The sequence below is a fragment of the Alternaria arbusti genome (genome assembly GCF_024043155.1).
Source record: "Alternaria arbusti strain BMP 1465 chromosome Unknown scaffold_1, whole genome shotgun sequence".
NCBI lineage: Eukaryota > Fungi > Ascomycota > Dothideomycetes > Pleosporales > Pleosporaceae > Alternaria > Alternaria arbusti.
This window is the reverse complement of record NW_026249941.1, coordinates 1892065-1905185: the sequence shown is the minus strand read 5'-3', so window position 1 is coordinate 1905185 and position 13121 is coordinate 1892065. Positions and strand designations below refer to the sequence as shown.

The following is a 13121-nucleotide window of genomic DNA, read 5'->3' as shown; positions in this document are numbered from 1 at the left end:
GCTTTACCCGGAAATTTATCCCAGACGTTCTCCCCGACCCCAAGAGACTTGGGCACTTTGCACGCCTTCCCGCTCGGTCTGAAGACCAATTGTAAACGGGTTCTAGTCAATCTTGGCCAGACGGTTGATAACGTGAGGCTTGTCGCCTAGAAGTGCTGATGCAGGACGAATTGATCGCCTCGGCAGCAGGAATGTGGTCAAACCTGGTTTCCGGGTGGCAATGTGTACGGTCTTTCAATGTGCTTCAATCGACTACCGATATTTTTAAGTGGCAGTTTTCCGCTTGTGAGCGACTTGCACAAGCTGCAGACTTGTTGCCCCTGCTGAGCTCATTTCATCCCTACTACAATGAGTAAAGCGCAAATGTTAGCGGCCTATATGACTCCCTTCTGCATGTGCCGCATTCTCTCTCGAACGTGTATGCTTTGCCGGTCTATGCCTTGCATCATTGCGTTATCGAATACTATGCCGTTCAGTCTCTGCAGCTCTCTCTGCAAACAGATGAGCTTTCCAAACACGTAGCAGACGACTGCTACTAAAGAGAAGATAAGGATTTGTCCTGGCCTGTTCCATCGGGTGCAGCGATAGAGATAGAATGGTGTCGCAGCCACAGCCCATCCCAGAAACCATATCGTCGATGGAAGGTCGTACACGATCGCGAAGGCATGGATGACGATTGTGCAGATAAGGATGAAAATCTTCACACCTCCAGCAACGTCGTGGCCTATAGAAGCCCAAGGAATCTGGGAGTAAGGTCAGATCTCAAGCTGGATAATAAATTCGGGTACACATGCTTACCTGTAACGATGGGAGCCCATACCGATGTAAGAGGATATCAATCCAGTCGCTCCTGCCGTACAGATCTTCGATCTCCTTTTTTAGGCGACTAAAAGCTTTATCTCTGCCTTCGCCGTATATGAGCGGCATCTGAACTTCGAATATGCCAAGAAGACAGTACGCGGCATCTTCCTCCCTTTTCGTTCGACGATGCTCTGCCCAGTTCATGCGCTCTTCAACAGGATATTTGAGCATAAAGTCTGGACCATTTTCCAATGCGGCTACAGGAATGCTCGTCTCACGTGCAATTTCTTTTGCAAGGGAAGACCTGTCTCCAATTCTTGTGCCATCCATGGAGAAGAAGACAACGCTCCTTGGTGCTAGAAGCTCCTGAAGCGTCCATCCACGTGTAAACCATCGATTGCCTTTGAAAGGTGGTTGCTTGTGTCTCGGCAAATACCGCATGCCAGTGCTGGGTACATCGGAGAGGTATACATAACATGCTGTGGAATCCCGATACCACTTAAACATCGAATTGATGGCTTCAGCCAATTCCGCGCTACTGCTCTTATCTATGCAGCATGCATCAACCCAGAAGAACTCGAGATTGTCTCTAGCGGCCTGCGCAGCGCAGAACTGGAGCTTGGCGTAGCCGGGTTTCTTTTTGCCCTTGCCCTTGCCCTTGTATATGTCTTTGAATGTCACTTCATCCTCGTCGGCGCCCCAGGTATGTGATAATATTGCGTATGTTGGCATGTAGCGAACAAATTCAACGAGTTCGAAGTCGCCGCCAGAGGCATGCAAAAGGCGCATGTTACCGTTAGTATAGAATCTTGGGAAATAAGCTGGAAGAATTGAGATCAAATGTTTAATGATTGTTGCCTTTGGGCGAGGAAGGGAAACATGTTGTGGTGACAACGACGCCAGTGCGGGGCAGTGCAGTGAGGCTGAGCGTGATACGTTAGCATGGTGTTTTGTGGCGGCGCTAAGATTCAGCCTTCCCAAGCCATCCAAGTTCGTGTCGGCTCAGCAGGAGAAAGCCGTCTGGCATGTAATTTTGAGGATGGCAACGGGTCGGCTCTTCGGTGATCAAGATGAGTTGAGCAATAGTGTGCTTCATATTGAACATGTGTCTTGTAGTCTTCCTAACCGATCCACGGTATTCCAAAGCAGCCTCGCTCCACCGAATCGTCGTTCAACCTATGCATCATCAACATCAGCTCCACGCCTCAAAGCTTCGAGCTCATACCAGTATACGCGATGCACTCAATCTCAACCGGCACGCCCTTTGGCAGCTGCTTAACGGCAACACAGCTGCGCGCGGGCTTGTGGGAGAAGTACTGCTCGTACATGCCGTTCATCTCGGCGAAGTTGGCCATGTCGTCGAGGAAGACATTGACCTAGCGTCGTAGTCAGCACCTCATCGGCTGTTTGTCCATGTATGTTCTTAAACGCACCTTGACGATCCTGTCCATAGCAACACCGGCCTCAGTGAGGATGCCCTTGATGTTCTCGCAGCACATCTTGGTCTTGTCTGCGATGCTTCCCTCGATCAAGTTGCCCTTCGTATCGGCTGGGATCTGGCCCGAGACGAAGACATTGGGGCCTGCGACAATGGCTTGTGTCTAGACGGTGACGTTAACGTGGGTGTTCGGATGCGAGGGGCCCGATAGAGGAGGAACGTACGTAGGGTCCAGCAGCTGTGTCTCTGTTAGCAAGCTCTCCTTTTGCATCTCCGCTATCAATGGGAACGTACGAGGACACGCGTTAGCGGTGTGAATCTTCTTGATATCCGACATCTTTCGTATTCCTTTGATGTCAATTGCTCTGTAGGGTGAGGTTGTGATAGTAGGTCGCGTAAGATTCGTGGTTGTAGTAGTAAGAAGTCGTGAAGCACGTAGAGCTCTTGGTACCGCCGTGCGTATCAGCAGCATGGGACCGTTTATCTACGTCAGGTAAATCGAGGCTATCATCGGGCTAGGTGGACACCTAATTGAGCGCGTCCGCCCTACACCCGTGACATAAGATGGGGCTTGGGAGCGGCATCGGAAGCTACCCCACTTTCCCTCTTGGGCGGGCGCTGCGTGTCAGCAGCTTGCAGGGATGTTTTTGTTGATGGAGGGGTAATGAGGGCGGAATTTTTGGGGAGGGGACTTTTGCGACGGGGAAGGAGGGTTCGGCGTCGCTGTCGCGCTACGCAGGGCACAGGGCTTAGTTCGGTGTCAATGATGTAGTGTGGGAATGCTCGTCGACAGTGCGTATACAAGTAAAGAAAACTTTTGACGTATTTATCGTGATATCTTCGCGCGCATCTCTCGTCGCGCCACGTTGTGACTATACAAACCACCAACGCCGCCCAAATGCAATCCTATGCCCCGTCTATATTGTGTATTGTTTACGGTGTCGAGTCGAGATTCCAAGAGTAAAGATTACCAGCCGTCTCAGTATTACACCCCTACTGCTCCATCTTCTCCTCCTGGCCTGAAAGCAATGTGTGTACAGGCGCGTCGAGCTGGTCGCGGCCCTTGAGGAAATCGAGTTCGAGAATGAAAAGGTATCCCATGATTGTTCCGCCTAGCTTCTTCACCAGAGAACCAGCTGCGGCTGCGGAGCCACCTGTGTCGTGTTAGCATCTCGTCTCGTCTCTGATGCGAACGATGTCACATACCAGTCGCAATAATATCGTCCACAATAAGCACGTTCTGACCGCTCTTGACAGCGCCCTCCTGCATCTGGAAGAAATCACTGCCGTACTCCTTCTTGTATTCCGCAGTCTCACACGGACCCGGCAGCTTGCCCCTCTTCCTGACGGGCACAAAACTCGCGCCCAGCCTCAGCGCAAGGCTGGGACCGAACAGGAAGCCGCGCGCATCGAGTCCGACGACGACATCTGGCTTGGCACCTGTCGCGCTGAACTGCTTCTCAATTGACAGCTCGAGACCGCGCAGCAGTCCCTCGTGGAGCGCGGGGTCTGCGAAGATGGGCAGGATGTCTTCGAAGAGGATGCCGGGTTCGGGGAAGTCTTTGAACTGGCGGAGCGAGGCCTTCAGCGTGCTTTTAAGACGGGCGAGTTCGGCGGCGGCGGAGGGACGGGGGGTGGACTGTCCGCCTTGGGAGGGGCCATGGCTGTTGGACTCGAGGGTCGGGTCGGGCTTCTGCGGGGGAGGGTGCGCGGCGGTTGCGTCGGCCTTGAGTGGGGGGTCGGCGGACGTGGTGGTGTTGATGGGGTGGGTGCTGTGGGCGGGCGTGTCGTGGGGAGCGGACATGATGGGACGAGGGGAGGGGGCGGCGTTGAGATATAAGACGGACGGGTCAGGTCTGTATGGGAGGGCGGATGCGATAGATAGGGCTAGGGCAGAAGCCGGGTTGGGGTAAGGTGGTCAGGGCTGGCTGGCTGCACTGCAATGCTGTCAGACTCAGGCGTCGTCGTGGTCGCTCAGAGTACCCAGCGCGACAAAAAAAATTGAGTTAGCCCCTCTGGAAAACGGTCCGCAGGGCCACACAGTTCCTAGGCCCACCACCGAAACCCCCGTATGGCGAATCGTAGGACTGCCTGGCACCATCATGGCGCCCGCTCCTTGTTCAGCCGCTCAGCGCTCAGCGCAGCACCTTCGCACTCGGTTGCCTATACACCACCACGCTGCTCGATGCGGCAGCTCCCTACGCCCGCACCGCACTCGCCCATCCTATCGCACGCGCGCCACGGGCAGCTGTATCGCCTTGATCCCTGACCCACAACTATCTGCGGCGCCAAACATGTGCCAGACTCGACATTTACCCTTATCGGAACCAAGGGATGCCGAACGAAGACGTGCATTCACATGTCGACGTCACGCCAGGCCAGAAAACGAGCACGTAGGCTGTAGGGTAAGAGTCATACTGCCGCTTCCCAACAATTTCTCCTGCCCTCCCATGGATCCCATGCCTTCGGGCGACTATAGTAGCTGCGTTACTGTTGAAAGCCCTTCTCTAGCTTTGCATTCGCGATTCGCGCAATCTATTACTCAAACACGACATGTCAACAACATGATCTGCGTCCGCTGTCTCGCAACAAAAGCCAGTACCGTCGAGGCGTAGCGGGGATCTCATGTGCAGTACCCCACGGATGTGGTAACCGAAAGGCAACTAAGGCGTTGTCGCAGCGGTGAGACGTTCTAGAAGGTCGAGCGGGATCCTGGGCTTGTTGTACCACGCTGGTATACCACCACACAATCTTTGTTCAAGATTAGTGTAGACGGTGAAGAGAGTTGTGTATCGCGTTCCGCCGCTGCCTGAGCAGTAGCCAACGAAACACACAGAGAACATGCTAGACCATCAAGCGCCTGCGACGGCGCAGACCATCCAAGGCAAGCAAGTACTTTACGCGTCCTCGCAGCGAGCAAGCCCTTTGTCTCCACATTAACCCGCGGCATGCATGCATACTCACTAAAAGACCCCAATAGGGCAATGCCTAGCGCCTTGTCGCCTGTCGTCTTGTTGACACCCGTCAACCGAATGCATGACGCGACCGTCAAGTTCTTCTCTGGAACCGCGGTTGACCAGCGTTTCGTCACACGATGTCTTAGTCACGACAAAGGGACTCTGAGGCAGCAGACGCGTGTCTGTCGGAAGAACCATGGTAGCAGCATCTCAGGTGGATTGGACATGCTCTAGAAGCTCGATAAAAGGTGGGTATATATTGTTTGATATGCCGCTGCAACCGCGGAGGCTCCCGATGGCCCAGACTAACTGTCCTCAATACATGCTGCATACATGTCGTAACCCTCTCCACTACATGTGTGCATGAACTACCAGAATAAGACGAACTAACCCCAAACGTCCATGTTGTTCACAATGCACTCCTCGTCTGTCCGCTTCTTCAGACTACCAACAACATAGACCTTCTCGCCATACTCTTGCAATCGGTCCATGGTTGTCCTGACGTTCTCTTGGCTAACAACGAGCACCATGCCGAGACCTGTGTTGAACGTCCTCGCTAGTTCCGTGTTATCCAGGCGACCTGCCTTCTTGAGCCATTTGAACACGTCCAGAAGCGGCCAGCTCTTTGCATCGAGCTCCGCGGTCAGGGTCTTTGGCAACATGCGAGGAATGTTCTCTAGCAGGCCGCCGCCCGTTATGTGGGCCATACCCTTGATCAGGCCCCGCCGGGTTGCAGCTAGTAGCGGTTTGACGTAGATCTTAGTTGGTGTCAGGAGTGCCGTTCCGAGGTTTTCGCCTGAGCTCCATGGGCATGCGTCTGAGTAAGAGATGCCTTGTGTCTCGACAATTCTTCGGACGAGAGAGAAACCGTTGGAGTGGACTCCACTTGAGGCCAGACCGATAAGTACGTCACCCTCGGCCATGGACGCTGTGTCTGGTAAGATCGTTGCGCCCTGCTTGATCGCACCGATCGCAGCACCTCCGGCGTCGTACTCGCCTGCCTGGTAGATGCCGGGCATTTCTGCCGTCTCTCCGCCAACAAGGGCACATGCAGACTGACGGCAGCCGTTCGCGACGCCCTCGACAAACTTGGCAGCGCCTTCTACATCAAGCTTGCTGCAAGCGTAGTAGTCGAGGAACATCAGAGGCTCGGCGCCTTGTACGACAAGATCGTTGACGTTCATGGCGACGAGATCGATACCGACAGTGTCGTGCTTGCCCATCTCGAAGGCAATCTTGACCTTTGTGCCGATACCGTCGATCGCGCCCACCAGTATGGGTGCCTCAGTGTAGCCAGCTGCTTGCAGGTCGAGCAGCCCACCAAATCCACCGATCTTGCCATCGGCTCCAGGGCGTTTTGTGCTAGCAGTCAACGCCTTGATCTGCTTAACGAGCTGGTTGCCCGCGTCGATGCTCACACCCGATGATGCGTATGTCAGCGCCTCGCCAGCTGGCTGTGAGGTGCTTGAAGGGCGTGTCACAGTGGTGCCTTCCTCGGCCGGCTCAAGGAGCTTCCAGTCGCATGTTATGCCTTCCTTCTTGAACTCCTGTAGCAGATGTTCTGCGATCTTGTCGAAGTTCTCGGTAGCGAGTGCGAGAATGGTCGGCCCGGCGCCTGAGAGACAGATGCCCAGCAGGCCGGGGTGTGATTGTGGGGTAACGGATTGGAGGATTTCGGTAAGACCGGGGATGAGGCCGCGACGGTAGGGTTGGTGGAGCTTGTCTTGCATAGCTGTGTAGATCATGTCGGGGTCTGGTGTGGCTTGACCGAGTGCGGTGGTCAGGACAGCCAGTCGCTGCATGTTGAAGATGGCATCTTTGCGCGAATACGACTCAGGCAGTACCGCACGCGCCTTGGCCGTTGAGACCTCGAATTGTGGGATGACGCATATGCACTTGATAGCGGGCGACCAAGCAAACTTGGTGTAGTGTCCAATGTTGAGGGGAGGCTCGGGTGGCCGCAGACCCGTGTCTACACCACCTGCAGGCTGCGGGAGGACTTCGCTGAGGGGAATTTCGAGGCGCTCGGTGTCTTCGGGCGACAGTTCGTTGAGGTATGTGCCGACAAAGCCTCCATATAGCGCTGCTGCGACGTTGTCGGGGTGACGCTCTTCCATCAGGCAGTAGTCGAGCATGCGCGCTCTCGATAGCCCAAGGTTTCCGACCTCATTCGCCAGGTATACACCTCCTACGATAGCCGCAGCCGAAGAGCCCAGTCCGCGCCCCAGTGGTATCGGGTTCTTGACGTGAACGTGTGTTTCCGAAGGGAAGTCGCGAACGCCATGGCAGCGGAGCACGTATACGGCTGTTCGCGTGATGAGGTTGTCTTGCGCAATGAGCGGGACATCTTCGGCGCCTACGCCTTCATATGTTATCTTGCAGTTGTGCGAGTGTTCTGATTTCTCCTTCTTGGTGACTGTGACCTCGAGTTCGAGATAGAGGTTGAGCGCAAGGCCAATGACGTCAAAGCCGGGGCCGATGTTAGCGGACGAGCAGGGGATCTTGATGTGAGTAGTCATATTGGACTACAGAGCGCCTGGGGCTTGACGTGATGTTTTGTTATGTCGTCGCGCAAAAAATATTGGACCAGCGCATGGGAGGGATGAAAAAGATCGCGTGGGGCTCAAACGCCGACGCCGGTCGCGGGGTACATAGCGCACCGCCACACTTCATCTCTTGCCAGCCTCGCGACGCGTCCAGCGACACGACAAGCCAGACCATCAGTACTACCATTCCATCCCATTTCATCTCTACATTCGGCTTCCCATTTCCGTCACGACAGTGCGATCGCATGCATCAGCTTGTCGGTCCAAGCCGCGGTCTCACACAACTGCGAAGATGTCCAGACACCATGATCCAGAGGGGGAGTCGCATCATCGCGTTCGCTATCAGCAGTAGTGGACATGATGCGTTGAAGCGTGGCTCGAATATGGTGAAGGCAGAGAGAACTTGGGTGAGGCTGTGCAACACGTTTCCTCGCTTTGGCGGCATCCAAGAGCTGCAGTGACGCCACCGCTGACGCCTTGTGTGACCCGACAGCATTGCCAGCGCATAGCCCTTTCAGTACTGAGGTAAGTAAAGATGTACGTGAAAGCCGCTCACACTCGTCGAGATCTTCAACTTCGCAGCCCTTCTACAAGGGCTTTCGCTACCAGACCTGCAGCAGGCAGACGTTCCACGATATCGCCGCACGACCAGGCAACAGGCAAGGCTGACCGGTTCTCTTGGCTGCCTACATATAGCCTTGTAAAGTGCTTTTTGCTTGAATCTCAGTCCACCTCCCTTCTTCCTTTACGGTTATCTCTTACTTGAATAATCGGAGTGAATCGGGACTCCCTTTATCGTTCAACTGCTTCGATAATACGGTGAAACGAATCCTCAGCTCCGCTCGACTAGCACGGCTCCCAGCTTCTCTTACTGCACTACGCTCTCACTTCTTCTTCAACCCACTCAAAGCCTTTACTTCCCCCACCCACTCAGCATACTATTACAGTACTTCCAGCAAGCCGATCTCGAAGGACATCCGTCGCCTCACTTCAGTCCGTCCCAACAGCACTCGTCATGTGCGACTCGCCCACTGAAGAAGACGCGCGCGCTGAGCAGTTGGCCTACTTGCGCCAGCTCATGGCTCTGGAGCAACGCAGCAGAGCTAAGCGTGAGGCTCGCTCTCCATCGGTCTCCTCTTCATCATCCGAAGAAGATAAGCCAGCCTCAAAGACCAAGTCAAAGGCCAAGACCAATGGTGTCAAGCACGTTCTTGTCAACGGTAAAGGTCGAAAGCAGGCTGAGAATGGCGCCGCCGATGATGACATTCCGGAAGACAAGCCCGAGGACGAGGAGCTTTACAAACCAGGAATGAAGAACGGTCTAAAGCACTTGTACTCCGGAAAGGAAGACAAAAAGGGCCGCTTTCAGTGGCAAGAAGAGATCCCCGAAGACCTTGGAGAAGCCGTCGAGAACGACGAGACCGCGAAGTGGGCGTTGCTCGTGCGGAACGTCAAGGTCTACAACGATCCCCGGCGAGTATTGTCTATTCACTCGATTGTCGTTCAGAGCCCGCTGCTGAAGAAGCTGCTCGCTGGCGTACTGAAGAACTACCCGGGTGTCACCGTCGGCCTCAACCGTCTCGAGTTCCAGGGCAAGTTTGAGCCACTGATTCATCGATGGACTGAGTTGCAGGACGCTATTGCCAAGCTTGGCGACGAGACAGAGGATAAGCGCACGACGAAAGCCCACGCTGAGTTGCTCCAAGACATTCTCACCAAGGAATTCAAGAGCATGATTGATACCTCCCAGGACATGAAGAACAAGAAGGTTATGACATACGAACACCTTTGGACGCTGTATCAACCTGGGGCGACTGTTTTCGCTCGACAGGATGGTCAAGAGACGGCCATGATTCTGGTCGAGACGCGTTATGGACAGGATTGCAAGGGTGCACCCTGCTTTTGGCTGACTTGCAAGTACGTCGATTGGGATGGCGCCAAATTCGGTTCCAACAAGATCAACCTCTCCATCGCCGCCTATACCGGTACACGCGCTATCACCAATCTGCGTGTCTACCCCATCGAGTTCCATCCCGAGGGCGAAGCTATCCGTACGCGCCTCATCGAACGGGGTGCCAAAGCGGAAACTCTCGCTGGTCCAAACTATAGGGCATACCAGGGTGTCGCATGGAGGCAGGGTGGGTTCGGAAACAAAGACAAGTACAACGTGAAGGGTCGGATAATCATCGATACTTACGGCTGGAACCGTTTCGACCCCACTCATTCGGTCTTTGTAACGCCACTGAACCAGAAAGATCCTAGCCCGCCACCAATCCCGCCTATTCCGGGGCAGTACGACGAGGAAGAGATTGACGAGTGCCAGGATGAGTACGAAGACGAAGACGACAGTGGCATGCCATTGGATGGCGCATTTGCCGACGAGGATGATGCAGCCAAACACGTGCCCTTGACAACTGAACAGAAGCTCATCTGCACACCTCTACTTCGTGGTTACAGCTTGAAGAACAAGCTTTGGCTGAACTTCTTCGTAAACTGCGTTAAAGACATTGAGTGGCAAGACGACGCTTTCGATAGGTTGGTGCTCCCAAAGAACCAGAAAGAGCTTATCTTAGGCTTCACGGAGTCTCAACGGAAGTTCCGCGATACGTTTGACGACGTGATCGAAGGTAAAGGCAAAGGCATGATTATCCTACTCTGCGGCCCACCCGGCGTGGGTAAGACTCTCACTAGCGAGTCAGTTGCCGAAGAAATGAAGGTGCCTCTCTACATGATGAGCGCCGGCGATCTTGGCTTCGATCCTAGGAAGGTAGAGACCAAATTGCAAGACATTCTCGAAATGTGCAGCCGCTGGAACGCGGTCCTCCTCCTCGACGAAGCCGACGTCTTCTTGGAGCAGCGCTCCCTCCACGAGCTCGAGCGCAACAAACTCGTTTCTATCTTTCTTCGCGTCCTAGAGTACTACGAAGGCACCATGTTCCTCACAACCAACCGCGTCCAGACCTTTGATCCGGCCTTCCAATCTCGCATCCACATCTCGCTCGACTACCCCGGTCTCACCATAGACTCGCGTAAGACGGTCTGGAAGAACTTCCTCGATTCGTCGTCGCAGGAACACACCATTTCCAAGGTTGAGCTTACGGAGCTGGCGCGTATGGATCTGAATGGACGGCAGATTAAGAATATCCTCAAGATTGCTAGGTTGTTGGCTAGTCGCAAGGAAGAGAAGCTTAGTCGGGAGCATATCACTACTACCATGGATGTTACCCAGCATCTCCACAACGAGACACAGTTTAGTGAGCGCACCAAGGGCACTTTGTATGGTTAGTGCGGGGGCACGAAGGGAATAGGCGATCGGACTGGCTTTCATTCATTCATGGGACACCGAGGATTTAGAAACCAAGCGTGGCAAGAGAAAGGCATGATCAGACATCTCTCGGTATCTAGAGGGGCCATGGCGTCCCCTTAGTTAAGAGCTATGGAGCTTTACATACGTAGAACATCTTACTAAATGGAAAATTGAAGAGCACGATCGATGATGAAGTGATGATTGTATTATAGAATGTCGACAGGCTAACACGCACTACCATTACCACGCTCCAGTCGTCATAATGGGATATTCTCACTTCTGAGGCCCCAAAAACTACCCACCCAGTCGTAAGCCTTCTTTAAGAACGGCTCATCCTTTTCATCGAGGTCGTAGTCGAAACCATGACCCACCTCGTCGTCGGTTACATAGTGTATCCCTTTTGCCTGATCGAAGTTTGGCTTCTTGTTCAAATACCTCACGACGTCCAAGGAAAGCGTTTTGGTGTCCTTGAATCGGTCGCCATAGAGTTCAGGTTTCCGGAGCGTCGCAACGAACTTCTCAGTGTTCGTAAGGGGACAGTTAGGGTCTTTCTGGCCGTGATAAATGTAGATGGGTGGCAGGAGCTCATGATCCACTCTGTTTGCGCATATTTCGGCTCTCTCGATTCCATCCATTAGACTTTCGCGGATGATGCCGTCCTCATCGAGGAGTCGCTCTTTGTCTAGCGTAGAGTCTCCGTGCTGGCGCTGGAAACAAGACTGCCATTTTCCTGGCACGGATAGGAAGACCGCAAAGGCCATACCGCGAGGTGGTGGCCTGCCTGTACAGGTTGGTACAATACCCATTCTCTCGAGTTTGAGGATTTCTTCCTCTACTGCTTCTGCTTTGGCCTTTATATCGTCTTGGGAATACTTTGGACCCATGTAGGGGACTTTTTCTCCTGCCTTAACTGTGCGTTTGTAATGCGCAATCATGGGGAACCGCAAAAGGGCCGCTTGAATGGGTATTTTCAGTCCTCCGTCTTTCGCCGCGTTGAGCCACATCGCAGTCACGGCTGCATGTGCGCCTGCACTTTCACCTTCAACATACACTTGATCCTTATCGATGGCGAGCTTCCCACCCTTGTTTGCGACCTCGCGGCATAGCCATTCTTGCCAAGACTTGGTTTTATCATCAGTATCGTCCCAGACCTTCTTAAAGTACCCGCCCTCTTTGTACCACCTGAGGAAATCGTAAATCGCTTGGTAAATGTCGACGTAATTGCCTTCTGGTCCAAGAGGGTCGTTTGGTGCTATGATGATGGCGTTCTTCTGCTTGGCTCTTTGAACGGCAGTTTGCGAGTACCATGGTATAAAGTCGGCAGCACCAGTACACTGTACACATTTTAGCATGTTTGACTATATGTCAAACACCCAGAATGATTGCTTACAAACCCGCCACCATGAAACATCCACATGACGGGCGACTTTTGATCAATTGGTAACTGCTGCGGTACGTAGATTGCCACCGTGAGAGACTGTTTGTCCCACCCGTCCGAGAACGAGTATTGGGTCTCGAAAGAGTGAAACCCTTGCTCACTAAACCACTCTTTGCTCCGATCGAATGTGTTGTTGGGTGGATCAGCTTTGTAGAATAAGTTTTCATCGGCCTCCTTTTTAGTAGGCCATTCGAAAAGCCGGGTCAGCCTGCCACTGACAAGATCGTGGTGCTTCTTTGCCGCATCTTGCGCGTCTTTAATTATTCCCAAAGGATACTCCCATTTGGGCAGCTCTCCGCATTCTGCTCTTGTAAGTTGTTTATTCCGGTCGTCGATCCCCTTTCTCAAGTCATCAAAGTCCCTACTTTCCTCGTCGCTCAGCTCATATGGAATAAAGTCCATCGACTTCGAGGAAGACATCGGGGGCTGTAGTGTATGTTCAGATTCGCGTGTCGAGAGTTGTCGATGTGGTTTAGTTGAGTTTGCCTGAGCTTCGAAAGGTAGTATACTGGTGTGAAAGTACGACCGTGTCGATGTGCTCTTTATATACTCCTGATTGACTCACAGTTCCTCCCAGTCACCCCCGAAGACTTACCGTCGACGCATATAGCCACCAGTCAGCCCGCGTTCGACT

The 13121-nt window shown here is 53.5% G+C and overlaps 6 protein-coding genes across 6 annotated transcripts; 1 reads left to right on the top strand and 5 right to left on the bottom strand.

Moving 5' to 3' along the window:
• Window positions 1–102: 102 nt before the first annotated feature.
• On the bottom strand, window positions 103–1590 carry J4E86_000684 (uncharacterized protein; the record flags this gene model as incomplete). The annotated part of the gene is made up of 2 exons (XM_051441257.1): window positions 103–231; window positions 799–1590. 2 exons carry the CDS (start codon window positions 1588–1590, stop codon window positions 103–105), a joined length of 921 nt encoding a protein of 306 aa, XP_051307428.1.
• Window positions 1591–2006: 416 nt separating this feature from the next.
• Window positions 2007–2576, bottom strand: J4E86_000683 (uncharacterized protein; the record flags this gene model as incomplete). The annotated part of the gene is made up of 4 exons (XM_051441256.1): window positions 2007–2177; window positions 2235–2402; window positions 2464–2477; window positions 2534–2576. The coding sequence occupies 4 exons, from the start codon at window positions 2574–2576 to the stop codon at window positions 2007–2009; spliced, it is 396 nt and encodes a 131-aa protein (XP_051307427.1).
• A 656-nt stretch (window positions 2577–3232) lies between these two features.
• J4E86_000682 (uncharacterized protein) lies at window positions 3233–4043 on the bottom strand (the record flags this gene model as incomplete). The annotated part of the gene is made up of 2 exons (XM_051441255.1): window positions 3233–3393; window positions 3446–4043. The coding sequence occupies 2 exons, from the start codon at window positions 4041–4043 to the stop codon at window positions 3233–3235; spliced, it is 759 nt and encodes a 252-aa protein (XP_051307426.1).
• A 1539-nt stretch (window positions 4044–5582) lies between these two features.
• On the bottom strand, window positions 5583–7715 carry J4E86_000681 (uncharacterized protein; the record flags this gene model as incomplete). Its single annotated transcript, XM_051441254.1, has 1 exon — window positions 5583–7715. The coding sequence occupies one exon, from the start codon at window positions 7713–7715 to the stop codon at window positions 5583–5585; it is 2133 nt and encodes a 710-aa protein (XP_051307425.1).
• Window positions 7716–8757: 1042 nt separating this feature from the next.
• On the top strand, window positions 8758–11028 carry J4E86_000680 (uncharacterized protein; the record flags this gene model as incomplete). The annotated part of the gene is made up of 1 exon (XM_051441253.1): window positions 8758–11028. The coding sequence occupies one exon, from the start codon at window positions 8758–8760 to the stop codon at window positions 11026–11028; it is 2271 nt and encodes a 756-aa protein (XP_051307424.1).
• A 278-nt stretch (window positions 11029–11306) lies between these two features.
• On the bottom strand, window positions 11307–12907 carry J4E86_000679 (uncharacterized protein; the record flags this gene model as incomplete). The annotated part of the gene is made up of 2 exons (XM_051441252.1): window positions 11307–12383; window positions 12440–12907. The coding sequence occupies 2 exons, from the start codon at window positions 12905–12907 to the stop codon at window positions 11307–11309; spliced, it is 1545 nt and encodes a 514-aa protein (XP_051307423.1).
• Between the last annotated feature and the right edge of the window lie 214 nt (window positions 12908–13121).